Below are 18,874 nucleotides of genomic sequence, written 5' to 3'. Positions count from 1 at the left end.
GCTTTCCAGGCCCATCATTGCAAATTAGAGTCATTTTTTTTCTTTCTAGCCAGCAGGGTCATTTTAAGCATAAATCTTTCCAAGAAAGGGAGACAGGGAGTATAAATTAATGACAAGTCAGCTCCAAAGAGGAATTTATTTTTTTGTGTGCCTGTCATTAATTCGGGTAATTAGCCATTCATTGTTCCCCAGAGTGTCGGTGTATTGTATAGCCCCTCAACTACAACCAATCAGAGGCGCAGCAGCTGCAGAGGGATGAAGGCTGGAAAAAAAGACAGGCTGAACAGATAAGCCTTTGTGGTTGCACACACGTGTGCACACACACACCTAAGCACATCAAACAGTCAGTAAAGCCCCATATGGGCGTGATGAAGCTGCTGGGAAAGCAGACAGGCTGTGGGTAACGCAGACAGAAGACGGCCACATTAATTCTCACCTGTCAAGAGTTTGTATCCCACTGTTAGCTGTGCCTGTTAAGAAGTTAATATAACTTTTGCAGATTAACTGAACCCTGCTGCTATTTTAAAAATATGAAATATGAAATTGACAATCTATTTGCACATTTCCAATCAGGAAAATGCAGCAAGAATATGGTGCATAAATATAAATTCTGCCCTCCATTACTGTTCACAGCTAATTAACTCAGAAATGCTGGAGGAGGTGGTGCCTCCAACAGCAGCAGTCAGAAGATGAATGAGCATGAGAAGAGGAGAGGGAGGGAAAGTGAGAGCGGCAGTGGTTAAGGTGTGGGAGAGAAGTAAGAAAGGATGTGATGGGATGCAGGAGCAGGTTTTAATTCTGTGTATCTGTCCTCCAGACTAATGTGTGAGGCCAGGGGTCAACTATATAAGTGCAGTGTCAATTCCATTTAGTATCCGATCTCATTTCTATTCACCTCACATTTCTCCTCTTTTGCTTCCCTTCTTAGATAAGTGTACTCTTTTAACATGGTCCCAACAACTGGAACTGGGTCTGTGAACAATCAATGTCAGCCTACACTTCCATGAAAGAGCAGAACGAGTGAGAAAGCAAATACAATATCCCATTAAGCTTGACAGTTCATTCTTAACTGAGAAAACCGAAACTGGATAAACAATCTCCACTTATGGTCCACTTATTCATCTGTTCTGGAGCTTATGACAGTATTCATCAGTAGCTAAAGTTTGCTCAGTCGTTGCTTGATATGTTCTTTTTTCCTCCCCAATTTTGCCCCTCATCTACATTAAGCTTTTGTTTATCTCAACCAATAAATATACTTTAGAGAGGAAGTCTGAAATCTCCTGCCAAATCTCCAGTTTAAAAATGTGGAAAATCATTGCAATCATAGAAAATAGCAAGTGTTTCTTATTAGAGCTGTAACAGGTTGTATTTATGAGGCAATATGAGATCAGCTTTTTTTACTTGTTTCATCGTCACATGACAAGAAAAATATGCAAATGAGACTAAAACACAGTAGGGATGGTTATAGAACTCAGGAGAAGCTGAGACACGGCAGAGAAACTAGACTGTGTGTCAATCATCAGCAGGTGTCAGCTCTGAGGCACAGCTTTGTTTTTACCAGCTGAAGAAAGGAAGAATAAGAGTAAATTTAGCATATTAAATTCTCCTGTATTCTACAAAAATGAGCCAAATTGACACCTGGTTTGGCTTAATTACATGCAATAAGGCTTTTCAAGGAAGTAATTTTAACGTGTCACATCACAAAGTAGATGTGTAATAAAAATAATGTTGCAATGGTATTGTTCAAGCTGACTGGCTGTCATGGCTCAGTGAGATATTTTAATAGAATAGAGCTAATGTTTATGTTGTTAGTAACCCCTGTGCATTCACTGCTTTGACAAGTTAAAAATATCTGCAGTGAGTTATGCTGCAGTCTATTGTACTCAGAGCTCTAACAGCAACAAACAACCTCTGACAGATAAAAGTGCAATGAAAGAGTCATTCAATTCAGAATTCAAAGTCAAACTTTGCACACATGAACACAGCATCTGACTACACAGCAACATGGCGGTGTGCCTTTTCATCAACATTACTTAATGGAGTGTTTGATGAAGGTTTAATACAGAAGAGGATTAGGGCCAGGCAGGAGAAAAAATAATGAGAGGAGGAAAAATAAATCCATTCTTTATTTTGAGAAAAAAAGTCAAAGTTCGAGAAAAAAGTAAAAATACAATGTTGAGAATAGAGTCACTTTTTGAATTGGTAAAGTAGACTGCAAGCTAAAACCAGATTTTTGTCAATATGTCTAACATATGTTTAAAAAAATCACATAAATTACATAATAATAGTTGTAGCAGCTTCTACTAAGAATATCTCATGTATGTGTCAAGGGTTTTTATTTCTACTGCACCTTAAGTATTGAGGTTATTGCTCATTTTATGACATGATGAGAATCAGGTTGTAGCTGCAGTAACTGTTCGGATAGAAAACAATTGTTCCTTTCCTTGCTTATTGACATGGGAACAACCAATTGGTGCATATTTTTACCCCTTGACACTTTTTGCTTGAACTGCATTATGAAAAAAATAATCCTCCTCTCATTATTTTCTTTTTCCTACCTGGCCCCAATCCTCTTCCATAGTTTAATGTTTTGAAATATGCTGTAACAATGATGTAGCTTTCCATTCAGTTGATTTGTGCTTGATAGAAGTATTTTCAAGCATGCATTACTAGCCTTGTCACCACTGTGTCTTTTAAAAGGGATCCTTAGGGATGTCTTAAATTAGATTTTCAGAATTTAAGGTCCTAAAATGTAATTATGGTAGGTCTAGAAGATGCCTAGTTGCATTTGCCATTTCTCATTGCTAAAGGCTCTGTGGTAACTCATATAGGCCCTCTGTGATGCCATATAAACACAAATTTACTGCAGGCGTCAATGTTTTCCAGAGCAGATGCACTGGGATGCATCTAAATCAGAAGCGGAGAATTCCCACTTGGAATGACTTCAAACTTGCAATGGACTGCAAAAAAAAATTCTACTCAATGAGACATTTGAGACAGTTCAATTTAATATGCCCCCTAATGGTTGATCTTAATAATCAGCATTTTATTTTATTCACCATCACAATTTCTCTGCCAAGGCTTTCAAGCTAATGTCGCCTCTAGTGAGGGAAACAGTGTATCACTTACCAAGCTAATACACTGGTAAAACCAGCCATTAAGTCTCAGTGGATTAATCCCACAGATTAATTCTACACTAATCAGGCCTGATCTCTACATACAGTGAAGCGAGGAGAAAGAGTAACTGAGAGAGAATGAAACAGAGAACAGTTACAGGAAAGAGAGAGCGAGGGGGGCTGCATGGCTGCTGCTGCTTGCTTGGCTGTCTTTTCATCTGGCAGAGGGTGAATACGGATTATGGTTAGGCCTGTTCCACCGTCACAAAGCACAACAACACAACAACATGCTGATTAGCACCATTCATACACACACACACATGCACACACAAATAACAGTCTGCCAGCTACAAAGCACAATGGCTAAGCCCCACTGGCCTGGGTGGAGGTTAAAATGACATTTACACATTGGTGTGTTTGTTAGCGTATTCGTGTCACTGTGTATGTTTGTGCTCAAATGAGTCATACTGTAGGAGCTACAGGACAAAAACAAATGGCATTAAATTGCCTGGCAGGATTCCTCCGTTCTTTTAATTGAGGTGGTTATTCTTGCACTTTATAAAAAGCTGCAAGCGTAGCAGCTATGAGTAGGTGTGTGTGTACATCTATTTAATAGTAAGGGCAAAAAACATAGTGTGAAATGCCAAAATAAGTATGCGGGTCTCCCCATACGCTTTGGTGTTACTAGAGCTAACATTGTGATTTGAAGCTGCTGCCTTCTGGCATAAAGTCACAGCGTCTTAGTCTCACGAAACAGCATGGACAGTCTCAGTAACAGACTTGGCGCTCTTGTTATGACTTACTCACACTCACACACACACACACACACACACACATACACACACACACACACACACACACACACACAGAAGCTGTGGTCCAAGACAGTATTCTTATGTCATAGGCATGCGTGTAAACATGGAGGATTATTCATATCAGCTTTCCTCAAACTGGCGTTTGGCTGGATGCTAAGGCTAATCTCAGTCTGTGAGAATGTCTCTCTGCACTGGAGTCTGTTAGTGTTACAACAGCTCTGCCATCTAACTGAGCTGCTCCCAAAAAAAGGAAACACTGGCTGTGGTTGGATTTTGGTGGTGGTAATGATGGTGCTGTAGCTGTGCCATTTTGTCTGGAGGGCCAATGTAATACAATGGCAGATTACCTTACAGTGCGGACAATGGACGTAAACTACAAGCTGACAATCACATGACATCGTGGAATGTGGCTGCCCAGCCAGAAGGGGATGCTGAGCAGAGGCGGCAAAATAGGTCAGACCTCTCAGAAATAGTCAGAAAGTCTGTCTGAAGACATGTTTATATCCTAATCACATTAAATAATAACTCTGTAGTGCATCTTCTGCAGGCAGCTTGCACTCCACATACACGCATTTTCTCCATTTACTCTTACACACAAACCAACAGTACATGCACAATGACGGCTTTCTTTTTATTGTAGATTTCAAGTAGGTCAGAGAGAAGGCAGCCCAAGGCAGAGTTCCCTCTAAAGAGCAATATATATAACTCTCTTTTTTTCTCCGCCTTTGGTTGTCTTTTCACTCAGCTTTCTTAATTTGCATTGCAATTTACCTGTTAATCGGAAATTATGTGGGAATTCTAAAATGAATTATGGGAATTAAGATTATTTATTTTCTTGCTAAGTGTTAGAAGAGAAGATTGATATCGTTCTTATATCTGTCCAGTGAATATGAAGCTGGAGCCAGAAGACAGTTGGCTTAGCATAAATTGGAAACACTTATGATTGTTTTTTGTGATATCTTACAAAATATGACTGTTGTATTTAACATTGTAATTTTTTTCAGAGTTGCTGTTTTAAACAGTGGGAACTGCTTTGAATGTGGTTAATGTTGTGAAAAGGGGTTTGGGTTATATAACTACTTTCATGTGTAACTACTGAGCACAGTTATGTAGGAGATGTAGGTGACTTGGAACATGACATGGTCAGTGGCATCTCTGCAAGTTAATTTACCTTAAAATACCACTAGTCTCCTGGGTCAAAATTCTATGTTTGTTTGACCCATCCAACAGTCCAAACACCCACCCTCACATGGACTTTCTTGCTCTTTGTAATAAGTCACCTGTCATCAACAAATGTTAATAAATCGTTAATAACACATGTTGTTATAATAATATAACAAAATGGGCCTCTTGGCTCTCAAATAAATGGATAGTCTACAAACTACAGTGCATTTCTTTACGTATGTGTAATTATGAAATGTGAAAAACAGTTTGTTCAATACGTACATAAAAACGTAAAAAAAAAAATGCAAAAACCAACAAGTTGCTATTTTATGAGGGGTTAAAACAACAGCTTTTTGCTATTACACTTTGGTTATTACACAGATTAAAAGAAGATGTGACCTGTCTATTTGTTAGTTTTGGAGGTCCTGTTTGTGAACACAGCCAGGCTAAAGTAAGCTAAGCTAAGCTAAACAACTGCTGGCTGTAGTGGACAGATATGAGAGTATAATCGATCAAGAGTATTCGGCAGACTACTTTAAATAATGGTCATGATTTGAATGCATCTTTAATCCCTGCTGAGTTGACTGACTTCCAATCTGCCTTTGAGCTGCATTATTAAAGCATTTTGACTCCCTGTGTCTACTTAAAAACCTATTCTGCTTGCAGAGCTCAGCAGAATCAGCTTTATGGAACGACTGGTAACAATTTGCTTTGCTTTAAAGCGATAAGGCATGACAGTTATACCCAGTATCACACACACACACACACAGACTCACTTACACACACACTGTAACACAACGTTGTCCTTACAAATCCGTCCAGGCCTACAAGAGGGATACTAATCCTCTGACCTATTTGATCCCTTGTCACCATTGTTATTTTGTGTCAGGCGCTGTGGTAATGGGCAGCCAGCTGCTCTGAGGACGAGTTTATAAGGTCATAGTGCCGAGTTCATACTGTAGATGGATTACTGGAGCTTCAGATTCATTCTAAATGAAAATTGACCTTTTTAAACAGCAGTCTGCATTCCTTCACAGTTTAGATATCCCATTTCTGTCGCCTGAACAGTTTTGTGTACACTTCCATAGAAAATACCTGAGCCTCGTCTCCCTGATCTGCTGCTGGGGCGGGTTCTCCTGGCAGCGGTTCCCCATTGTGAACCGGGGAGTCCTGGGAGGGCGTGTCAGGGGGGTTGATGACGACAGACCTCTCAGAGCGACTGCTGTCTTTACTGCTGCTGGCCTTGTGCCGCTCACGGCTTCGATCGCTGGAGAGCAACAAACACACGATAAAAATAAAGAGTGGTACAAGAAGAATAAAGACACATGAGCATAACATCAGAAACATACACTTATGTGCTAATATACTTATTTCTGACTAATTTGGAGATTGTTTTCTTGACTCTTTTGTTTATAAAATGTTGGAAAATAGAGTCCAAGTTCAAATTTCCTGTTTTCCAACAACCCCCCAAATTTCTCTTTACTTAGTTAGTAACTCATTAAGCCAAAGAAAATCTTCATATCTTGAAAATCTGGAAACAGCAAATGTTTGTCAATTTTGCTTGACAAATGACCAAATAATTAAAATCTCATAAAAAACAAGCAGATCATCCAGTTTATTTATTTACTCAAACACAAATACACACTCAAACCAAGACCTGAAACAATTAGTCGATTGACAGAAAGTTGATGGGCAAGAACTTTGATGTGGTTTTTATCATTTGAATAGTTTTTTTAATAGAAATATATGTGGTTTCAGCTTCTCAAAATGAGCTGCTTTTCTTTGTCTTATGAGAAAAAACTGAATATTTTGGGGTTTTGAACTTCTATCAGGCAAACCCAGATATCTGAAGATGTCACTGAGGACTATGGCGGACGTGGGATTGGCAATTTTTATAATTTTCTCACACTTCATAGCCCGAATGCTTAATTGACACAAGGGCAATAACAGACAGATTATTTCATCATGAGAGTAATTTCTAATTGCAGCCCTACTTGGCAAATAGCTGGTGGAATGAATGTTGAGGAGTGGACAGGACGGCAATCAAACGATTCTCTCATTTGCAGGATAGACCTAGTGAATCGCTGAAATAGGTTAGAGCCACTCAGCTGTGACGACCCTAATCCACAAGCTCTGCCTGTCTCAATCTCTGGCTTGTTCTCTCTTCTGTCTCTCCCTTAGTCTCTCTTCTGATTTATGTGGCTACAACCAACGGCTCAAACTGAAGAGCGGAATAAGCTCAATGTGCAGTGAAGTTATTATGTGATTTAACCACAGCCAAAGGTGCTGCAGTGTGTGATCTAGCAGAAATGAATGTCAAAGGGAGGGAGAGACAGACTGTTACAGCAGAGCAGCAGACAGAAAGGTGGACAGACGGGAAACATACCCATGCCGGTTTGATCTCCCTGAGCGGCTGGAGTGATAGGAGTAGCCCGAGTGGGTCGACTCAGTGTCCATTCCAACGCAGTTCAGAGGCGGCGATTGGCCGGGGGGATGAGGAGAGATTCGTCGTGTGGCAGAGAGGGTAAGTTGGCAGGAGTACTCAGGAGGAGGAATGGGTTGCTATAGAGACGAGCCTCAGGAATCCACGACGACTGACAACTACCCCAGAGAGCTGCTCGAGTAGCCACATTGACCTGAGAGATGAAGAGATAGAGGCTTACATCAAAACTTGCAATGTCTAACAGAAAATGCATCAGACATATTAGCCAGTAGGGCTGCAACAATTAGCTGACTAAACTATTTTGATAATCAATTACTTGTGGAATTCATTTTTGATGCATTCTGCCTCTCAAATATGGAGATTTACTCTGTTTTATATCATATTAATCTGAATATCTTTAATGTTTGAACTGACAAAACAAGACATTTAAAGGTATCACTTTAGACTTACCTTTTCTGACATTTATACACGAGCAGTTAATTGATTAATCAGGATAATTACTAGCAGATTAATCGATAATAAAAAAAAATCATTAGTTGCAGTCCTATTAGCTTGGCAACAAATTTCTGTAGAGGCTTTTGCTGATCATTACTTAATGTATTTTTAATGAACGCAGAACGACCATTAATCAAAATATTAGAGTCCTCATCCATTCTCATTTTGTGGACAGTCGAACTGGATGGGCAGACAGACACATGAGATTATCCATCATGAATGTCTAGACCAGGCAGTCTCTAACAGCTATAATGAATGAATAGTCTTCAGAGTCTGTTGTGTACTTGGCAGAACTGCAATTTAGTGCTCTGCGCCAGCTTTATTTGGAAACACTGCCTCAAAACGCAGTATTCAAACACCACAATTACAACATGTTTCATGAATAATGTAAGTGTTTTAAATAGTCAAGATCTCTACTTCATACCTCTTAAAATAATTGTGTGTGTGTGTGTTTGTTTTTATGTGCATATGACTTAATGATGTCATTCAGTCCAGGTCTCTCTCATAAAAGAAGTAATGCACCTCAGGGGACTTCCTGGTTAAATATAGATTAAACAAACAACACCGTAATCCCACAGACACATTGCAGGAGCTTTAGGGAGAAAATGGAGGCCAGTTGAACTTGTTTCAACTCGCAACGTGAGAATATATGATAGGAAATATATGTTAAAATGTCACATTAGAAATGATAATGACAGCACAATGACAAGTAATTATAGAATCTTGTAGAAGTGCTTTCAAGTAAAAGTATGATTTTAAAAATACTGCAATCCAGTGATAAATTAGCCAGCATGTACATCAGGTTACTAAGATCAACACCTTAAATAGATAAATAGATAGAGAATGAATGAATGAATGAATAAATAAATAAATAATAAAATAAAATAAAATAAAATAAAATAAAATAAAATAAAATAAAATAAAATAAATAAGGAAATGAAATAGTGTCCTCTTTGGCTTTGGCCCTGATAAAAGCATGAATAAAATGTGGTCTGGTTTTAAATGCACAATACGTAATTCTCTGCCGCTATTGAGGGGTCTCTCAATCATAACGATAAGAAAAGATGGGAGTTTGTTGACGTCAGGAGGTAGCGTGGGATCATGGGAGTTGCTATCTTCATGCCATTGCAGTGAGCCTCTCCCACTTATGATCCATTCAGTGTTCCATCATTCAGCCTTTTTTTTTTTTTACTGGGAGCTGAATTAACTGCAGAGATCCCCAAACCACCAAAACAGATCAGGTTTAGTCTTTACAACAGTAAAAACACTGAAAAAAAATAAAGTTTCTCCAGTACTTTTTGACAGACATATAAGGACTCCTGAGCCAAGACGCTGCTAACGTTTGCTCAGCTTGTTTCTCTGATAACTATAACTAACATATCATAATGTTACTGAAATCCTTCAAAAATATAGTTAGAAATGTCTAAAGAGTATCTTGGAAAAATGTGGCTTACATCTGCTGCACAGCTCCTTCTCTCATTGTTTCTACTGTTTATATAAATATTTTTTGTATGTTGACTTTTTGTATTCTGTATTTTCTATATAAGCTGCTGTTTTTTTTGTCTTAATCGATATCTATATTTTGTGTGTTTTTTTGTTTGTTCTTATGCACCACAGCAAATTTCTTGTATGTGAGGCAACACATCGCAGAACAGGACAAGCATTTACTAGAGTTGTACTTTAATGTGTTGCTCCAACCAAAGTGATAGTATTTCCCTCATAAGTACAAAAGGAAATTGGAGAACTACATATTCAAACTGTGTTTATTTAACAGATAGACAATAATAGATGTGTTTTTTTATGTAAATCAAGAGGAACTGAAGACTGCACAATGCTGCTGCAGCCTCTCTAATGAAGAGAGTTTGTGATGATGACTTGATTTTTATTGCAACTTATTGGAAAAAAATACAAATGAAAAGGTGTTATTAAGACTTTTCAATTGAGTGTATGCTAGAGTTAAAGGGTGGTGAAATACTATAGCACACTTATTGAGCTTATGCAAAAATAAGTATTAGGAAACAGGGTGTTACCACGTAAAATCAATATATCCCGTGATATTATGAAGAAAAGCTGAAAGTCTAACTAACAAACGGTAAATTTACCATTTACTGGACATGTTGATCATTACACAAGACATTAAAGGCAGTGGCATTCCTCGCTTTCACTTTATTTCTCTCTCTGCTAGCTCCACACTCCAAACTCTGACGTTCTCCAAATCAGGTACCTTGTGAGGTTTGGCTGCTGATCAGCACATTGGGTTACTTTTGTGTCGTTATTATGCAACCAGACAAATTGGACTGAGAGAAAACGATTCTGATTTTGATATAAGAAGACTTGACAACTTCAGGCAGGCAGCCACAATGCTAATGCATGTGCAAAAGGGATTGATGCCATTGACAGACGACCAAATGAAACAGATCCTAACCTGGACTTGAATTCTGGATTTCTCTATGTTTGAAAATTATTGTTTACAAAATATAACATAGATTAAGCTGTAAATATATACATTCTCAGCTTAATGAGAACTATCTCTCTATCCTGTCACTCCCATTTAAGTCATGATGAGCTTGGACAGACTCACTTCCTGGGCCTTAATGTATGCTGTGTGATGCATGAGGACGACTCTGTGCTTCCCCATGCATGGCCGTTCATTTAGACCTCTATCTACACTCTGTCTGTCTCCCAGCTGTTGTCCTGACAACCACCTGCCAATCACCAGCTCCGGCCCTGTCTCATTTCCTCACTGGAATTATTCTCCTTCCCATAATTTACAGGCTTTTTGTTATCTCTGTAGCCAATGGAGCATATAAACAGTAAAATAGCCCATTCAGCATATTAGGGTGTGAATACATGCCGCAGCTTAGAGATCATGTTCTGCAAATAATGGTGAGCAAAACAGCGCAATGTAACTGATTTCCATTAGGATGATACAGATGGGTTTTTGTCTCCTTCTATTACCCATCAAGAGAAATGTGGATGGAGAAACCACAGATTTTCCATTAAGGATTGTCACACAATGCATATAAATTATGTAATAAGATCACCACTGTCTGTGTATGTGATTACATTGGTCTGACAAAAGCTAGAATTTGCAAATGATGGTGCAGTAGAAATGCACAGTTTCTCCGAGAGTAAAGAGGACATCAGTGTCCACTTATGCTATTTTAAGGCGAGACACTACAGACAAAAACACAGTTTTTTGAGACACTGATCAATTTTGACGTTTCAGGATATTTTTCTCCCATAACATGTCTTCTTTCAGAATATTGGAAAGAAAACAACACATTTAGGTGTATAGTTTAGGTGTATATTTTACTACATTTTGTAGATTTCTCCTAAATTCACTAATTGTGAACACACTAGTTAGCTTCTATTGCAGCGTGTAGTAGTGCGAACAGTCTTAACCTTGCATCGTTAGAAAGCTACCACTCTCCTGCACAAAATTATGTGTTTTAGAAGTTCAAATAGTCATTTCCATTAGGAATTTATGAACATTTTTCTCAGAATTTTGACCTTTTTTCATACTGAGCCATAAATCTCAACTTCACCATGTTGAAGATAGATTTTTTTATTGCTTTTTACAGTATTTCCTGATTTATGAAATTATAAAAGGAGATCGCTCAATTTCCTTATGTAATTTTTTGTTACATAAAATAATAAAAAATAAAATAATAACTTTGCTTTATTCAATGTTCAGATTTATGTCCTGGAAATATATGCAAATTAGCAGAGCCCGACAGATATGTTGGTTGACTGATATCATTGGCCGATATAAGGACTATTGGTATTGTTGTATATGCTGTCTCAAACGTGCCGTTATAAAAACATTTCTTACACAATATATAATTCAGAAAATGATGCTTGCCATGTTTTAGAAATGATGTTCGCAAATTATTTTTTAATCGTTATTTTTTTTAATAGTCAACAATTGACTGAAACTGAACAGTAATGATGTTTACTAAGCTATTTATTTTATTCCTATTTCTTCATAGTTCATAGTCAATTGTAAAATTGGCTGACAATGTAACACATTGTTGGTATAACGTATAACAATGTTTAATATTATTTAATAAAAAAAAATACAGTTTTATGTTTGAGAAAGTAGTTATCTGGGTGCATTTACAGAGTGGTGAAAAATTGGTACACAATCCACAAAAAAAGGGACTATTTTCATTCCAGTTAAAAAAATAACTATATTGGCCACCACATTGGTTATCAATTTATTTCCCCCGTCTTAAATCAGTATTGGCACCGGTCTAAAAAATCTCATATCGGTCAGGTTCCACAAATTAGCACATATTTAATAAGTTAACGCCTAGTTTACATATCTATAGATAACATTTCAGAAAACTTATAATGCAAAAAAATATTGTCTTAATGTAAATAACAAACTAGAGAAGTTTCATTGTGATATCTATAAGCTAAAAAAAATGACCCTATTCACCTGTAGTGTCTCCATGTATGCAGGGGACAGTGCAGAACAAGGCAGAGCTGCATGAATATATATATATATATATATATATATATATATATATATATATATATATATATATATATATATATATATATATATATATATATATGCAGGACTTCCATCAATATTGTACTAGAACATACCACTCACATCATCAAAGCTGATGTCACAGCATCAATTTTTAAACACAAACCAGAGTTTTGACAGAAAGAAGTCATGTCTAACCCACATCTGGAGCGTCCGCTGTTGCCTTGGCAACACCAGAGGCAGGAGGCCCCATCCAGCAGCAATAATCAATCACCCCTGCTGAGAGTAAATTTGTGTTATGTGGGTCTGGGAGTGTGAGGAGAGGAGGGGGTGGCACAGTGAGAGGGTACAAAGAGCAAACAATGGCGTCTCATCACACCCAGCGCCCGGATGGTTAAATGAATCAGCCAATGCTTTGAATAAAAGCTGTTAACCCCCTGAGTGCTGATCTCTGAACGCGTGGCAGTGGTATGTGGGCCAAGATGATTCCTCTGAGAAGCCACTCATCCACGAGACGAGCATGAAGAGGCATAGTGAACCAGGCCATGTGGAAAATCGCAGCCGAGGGGTAAGAAAAACTATCAGTTACAAACCAGCGGATAACTATGAATAAAGCATAACAAGGTGCATCAGAGACGAGCGGCTGCACGCTTATTCTGGGTCAGTCCATCCCAAAAAATAAAGAAATTCAGTTCTCCTCAGTGAGGGACTCCTCTGTGTGGAAAATGGATGCTCCAGCGAGGCCTACTTGCTCTGCTGCAGACCGTTCTGGTTGGCTGCACCGGGAAGAGATTCACAAGGGCAGAAAGTGACACTAATGTAAAACAAACACTCATTAACGTGTTTGTTTAGCGGATGGAGGCTGTTGCACAGTGGGAGCTACTGTTACTAGGCTCAGAGGTACAAGAACATGTGGTATCATGGACTCTGTTTTTATTTTTTTATTCCAAAGAGAGAATATAGCCTGAAAAAACACTTGAAATGCATCATACGTGACTGCAATATTTATATTAATATATTTATTTATTCAAAACATATACCTCTTTACTTCTAACTCATTTTGTTTTGTTTTATGTAAAAATTGCATTGAATCTGAGAACTATTATCTCAATTTCATTTCTGATTCTGTTATAACCAGAATGCACTCTTGCAACAAATATGTGTTGCAGTCATTGGGGAGAGCTGAAACATTTGATAGGTTCTTTGCAGCGTTTTTCCATCCCATTAATTAATAATAACACATGAGAATGATGTGGGATTTGAGCTAAACGTCCTTGGCTGCAAAGACTCCGGCTTCCAAAATTGGGCAGAGAAAAAGAGGTGTGGAATCTGAGACTCCATTAAAGTGCCCGATCCAATGTTGGCACCTTAAATGGCACAAATCAGCCCCGTAGCTCATCTAGAGCACATGCTGAGGCCTTGTTACCATGGCACCAGTGCCCTCCCTTACACCCATTAGCCCTCGTGCCTTCCTTCCTTCCTTCATGTGCGCCCTGCCCCGGTGGCATCATGCCATAATCTGCCAGATGCAGCAGCTGGCAGTCCTCTGTTGGCTTATTTGCTTTATCATTTGTTTCACAGTTTCAAACAACTACAAAACTCAATCTACAACATAAACATGACTCTAGGGCCACAACTAAATATGATCATTATTATCTCTTAATTCCTCTATACATCTATTGATTTTACACTTTTAACACATTGTATATTCACAACTAAACCTTTCCCCAAATTCCAAATAAGGCAAAATAAATAAATAGCGAAACCTAAAATCTGAAAGGGCATTTTCAATGAAAAATGTAATTATGCAAAGAAATAAAATAGAATTTTTAATTTTTTTTTTGACATTTTCAGAGTAACTTCCCACTTCCGACGCCTCTTCAATGCCACCATTTTTAACAAACATTTCCCAGGTGTTTTACTCAGAAGTCTTCTTTATATATGAGTTTCTCAAAAGTCAAACTTGACATCAAATTCAACCAATGGCCAAGAAAAGAGCAAGTGGTATTCTTCCAACACAGCGATCAAGCATTGAGCTAGTAGTAGACATAAATGAACCATTTTCTTGCTCTACTAATGACCATTTTATTTTCTTTCTTAATTTATGTGGTGATTATTTTATTTGTCAAACAATTAACCATTTGGTCTATGCAGTGTTATTTATAGTAACACAGATTTCCAGAGCCCAAGCTAACAACTTCTAATTATTTGTTTTGCACAGTTCAAATGCCAACAGTATCTAATTAACTATCAAACAAGACCAAGAAAACCATCTAATAGTCACACTTGAGGACCCGAAGTCACTGAATTGTTGCCATTTGTACTCAATAAATGCTGTAAACAATCAACAATTAACTAATTTGACATAAATCGTTTTAGTTGTAATACACATTCTACACACACAAGTGTCAAATAAAGTACACACACACACAGACACACACACACACACACACACACACACACACGTGGCTAACACAGGCCAGTAAGCTGGGTAAGACCTCTTTGAAATCAAACAATGGTTGACACAGTGTGCGCCAATGTTATTTATAGTGATAACGATCTCCAATCCCTTCATGGACTCCAGATAACCCAGGGGAACAGCTGTGGATTAGCATATTATAACATCGCTAAAATCACACAAACGGAGCCAAAGATGCAGTGACATGAAACTCCCATTACATGGAAATAAATTCACCCAAGGACATGTGATGTCATGAGGTACTTGTTCCCGGTATTTTCCTCTGACATTTGATTCTTAGCACAAAGGTATTTGTCAGATATGTGCAGAGAGCAAACCTGTGACCTTTGAGTGACTGGATAGTCTCAGCCACTCCTTCCCTGCTGCTCTTTCACACACACACACACACACACACACACACACACACACACACACACACACACACACACACACCACAGTAAAAGGAGAAAGTTAAGACCTGACACAGTTCTCTGGAATGCAAACTTAGTCCCCCCCTGATCCACTCATGTGGAACTAAATAAAAGTACAGTAGAGGGAGAGGGAGAGGGAGCGAGGTGGTGAGGGAGATAACTCAAGTGCATTCCTACTTTAAGAGCAGTGCTTTTATGCCTGTAAATACACTACTGTACAATGCATCGTGCATTACAGAGTGCTATCCAAGCTTTGCAGGATCCTAATGCTCCTTTATAGCCTAAAGGTAGCTGAAAGGTAAAGCTCCACTTCTCATTGCTCAGAGGAAAACAGAGAACAATGACAAAAGCATCGCTGACACCACTTTCTTTTTGATCATCCATGGCAAGAATAGCTTCCAGGGGATGCGGGGAGGTTTCTATACCTCACAGTGTCCTTAAACCTTTCTACACAGCACCTATCATCACTAATAAATAATTAATGGCTGCACAGTTTCACTGCAGCATCATGACTCTGGGATAGTGGAAGAGACAGCACCCACAGTGTCAGAGTGGGGCACGTGAAGCGGCTTCAGTCATAGTAACACCTCATCCAGCTGTGCACAGTGTGCTCTCCAGACAGCTGCTGATGATGGCGACACACACCATCACCCTGCAGCGCCTGAAAACGCCTTTTATTTGAAAGGATCCTGGTTCTGAGGGAGAGCAAAGGATGTGATGTTACTTCTCTATTACACACATGCAGTTTCGGTTACAATAGATCTGGTTTCAGGCACATCCTGAACACCAAAGTAGGTTACTATAAGCTTAAAATAATTCAAGCATTATTGTGATTCTATCAATCTGTCTCGACATAAGAGACACAGGGGCAGTGTCTGAATAAAAAAAGATTCCACATAATGGTTAGGAGGACTACATCTGTCTGATGAGGAAGAAACCATTTTTTCCACGACGGCAAGCAGGCAGCATTGAACTTCATCAGTAATTCCTGCGAGGGGTTGTGTCTCCGGCGTTTGGAAAGGATATAGCCGGTGTAAGGAACGCAGCATCGCGACAATCAGTTCATTTACCTACCTTTCTTTTTTCAGATGTGGCTCATATTCCTCCTCTTGCGTCTCGGTGGATCCGCTGCTGCTGCTGCTGCTGCTGAGGCGCGTCTGTACTGTACTGACAGGGGCAGCTCCCTCAGACGAGCCTGGCCATTGTGGTGAGCTGCACCACAGAGGGAGGCAGCATGGAGGTGAAATACACTTCAAGTGCACTAAATTGAGTATTTTCAGCTGTAGACCACAAGAGGTCGTCTTTTACAGCATATTTAGGGCTGCTGTGAGCAGGAAGTTGGCCAGCCTTTATTAAAAATGTGTTTTTCTTCCTTTTTGGATGTTTGAGCATCACTGTGATGAAGATAAATTAGTGTTTGAAGAGTTTAATACTAGATGATCACATTCATCTGCTGAAGAGAAGGATTTTGTGACAGTGCAGTTAGTTTGCCCTTGATGTCAATTGATGTGGTTAAATATGCAATTTTAAAAAGTCTGATGTGGAAGTTGAAACCCACAGTGCACAAATACTAAGTGGGCTTTTCAGTGACGTATGAGGCATCTTGTGTCCAGCAGTTCAACTTCTGAAATTTGCATATTTATAGTATCTGGATTTTTCAATGAGGAAAAGGAAATATGGAGTGGGTCTTTAATTTTCAGTTTAACTAAAAATAATCAATCAGAGAAATAATCTAGAACCATTTAAGTGAGTTTAACTAAAACATTATCACTTAATGTACTCCACCTGCAAGGCTGGATCATCGCAGCCAGGAATGTGGTGAGATATAGGGCATAAATCTACCTCAAAGTCATACTCATGTGGACATGTAGTACACATGATAAAGAGAGAATTTATGGGAGTGTAAGACTGTTTTTAGTTAACAGGAAAAGGCTTTTGCATGCAAGAAAAAAGGACCAAGGCAGGCAGAAGTGGTAACAGGTGTCAGGAAAGTTTGTAAGAAAATCCTTCATTATATGCTAAAAAGATGTTTGCACCATTCTAAGAGCAAAAAACAACAACAATATTATTATCAGTAAATCAAATTTTAGCCATGCTGAGTTTAAAGTTTATTCTTGACCGTTAAAATCAGCAGCTGACAAAGAAAATCTCACCTCATGGTCCATTTTGTAGCTGCTCTAGAGCTTTTATCACATCTTCAGCAGATTCCAACATGAACAATATGGACATTTGACCACTGCTATTAGTAACAACTGAGTAAACTCCATCTGCTGATGAAACTCATGCGATATGATCGAAAGCTCAAGAACAGCTACTAAATGCAACCAAAGCAGTGTTCAGTGGCTCAGTGAACAAAAACATGTTTGAATTGTATCTGAAAAGAACTTATGTCCTCTTCAAACAACCAGTGCAAGATTCCCTAAAATATAAATCAGAGGATATAAAAAGTAAAAATAAACTTTTTACAGCCACATTTCTCTATATGAAGCTCCATAAGAGGGCAGTGTTGCTCCTCCCAAACATGGTGTGTGTCGAAGCTGTGTGCAGACGTAAAGGCCTGCAGTTCTTACCTAGTTTTGGTATTTGACCCACATTGGCTAAAACTATACAGAATATTAATACCCATCTATATATGGCCTTTGCAACTTCCCCTGCCCCATTTATCTTAAAATCTGATTTTAGGCTTGCCCTCTCCTTCCCAACATACCTATTGTATGCAGTGTGTAGACCAAGTGCGTAGTGTGTGTAATGTGCAGTGTGTAGACAAAGCGCTGTCACTCTTGCTGCTGGAGTGGACATGAACAATGCCTCGAGCCCCTTGGGCCACATTACACAGCAGAGACTCACATAAAGGGACGAGCGAGGGAGCACATACAGCTTCTGACTAATGGAGAGAGAAATCAAAGGGACACGCTAGAGTTCGTACCCATTGCCTGATCTCATACGGAAATATAAAAGCCAGCTTTTGGTAATGTGCAAAGCCGGGGCAGTATATCAAAACACGAAGAAACCATGTGACCATAAACTAAGTATATTTCCATTTGACTAATTGGAATGACAAAAAGGCCAATTGTGCTTCTTTAAAGACACTATGATGTAAGCAAATATTAAATAGCATTTGCTATTGATATATATATATATAATATGCATTTGCTTTGATATTTTAGGCTAAAGTTACCAAAATTATTTATTAAAAATGTAATAAAATCATGTTAGGCATTAATCCCAAAACACTGATCCTAAATGTGTTTTTGGTCCACTCTTTCACCAACAGTCTAAGGTAATTACTGTTAAATATAATTATTTAGTATTATAATGCTTTTTCTGGCTGCTTGTTAACATTACTTTTTTTTCATTTGTATGTATGTGCAATTGTGTGTGTCCCCAGAGAGGAAGCAGACGTATGGCCATAATATAGTTGTTTTGGAGAAACACCTGCCCCCTCCAGAGG

The 18,874-nt window shown here is 38.6% G+C and overlaps 1 protein-coding gene and 1 long non-coding RNA gene across 2 annotated transcripts in view; one reads left to right on the top strand and one right to left on the bottom strand.

Annotated features, from left to right (window-relative positions):
• The window catches only part of LOC131979493 (vang-like protein 1), a 26,701-nt gene extending 10,113 nt beyond the window's left edge, over positions 1-16,588 (bottom strand). The window contains exons 1-3 of the mRNA XM_059343491.1: positions 16,498-16,588; positions 7,482-7,731; positions 6,191-6,362 (exon numbers count right to left, since the gene is read on the bottom strand). Coding sequence (XP_059199474.1) covers positions 6,191-6,362; positions 7,482-7,552 — 243 coding nt within the window. The 5' untranslated portion in view covers positions 7,553-7,731; positions 16,498-16,588. The remainder of the gene's footprint in view (positions 1-6,190; positions 6,363-7,481; positions 7,732-16,497) is intronic.
• LOC131979495 (uncharacterized) lies at positions 16,562-18,874 on the top strand. Its single transcript, XR_009395066.1, has 2 exons — positions 16,562-16,663; positions 18,812-18,874. It is a non-coding gene; the product is annotated as an uncharacterized LOC131979495 (long non-coding RNA).

This window comes from Centropristis striata, chromosome 10 (genome assembly GCF_030273125.1).
Source record: "Centropristis striata isolate RG_2023a ecotype Rhode Island chromosome 10, C.striata_1.0, whole genome shotgun sequence".
Taxonomy (NCBI): Eukaryota; Metazoa; Chordata; class Actinopteri; order Perciformes; family Serranidae; genus Centropristis; species Centropristis striata.
This window is presented reverse-complemented; position numbering and strand designations above follow the sequence as displayed.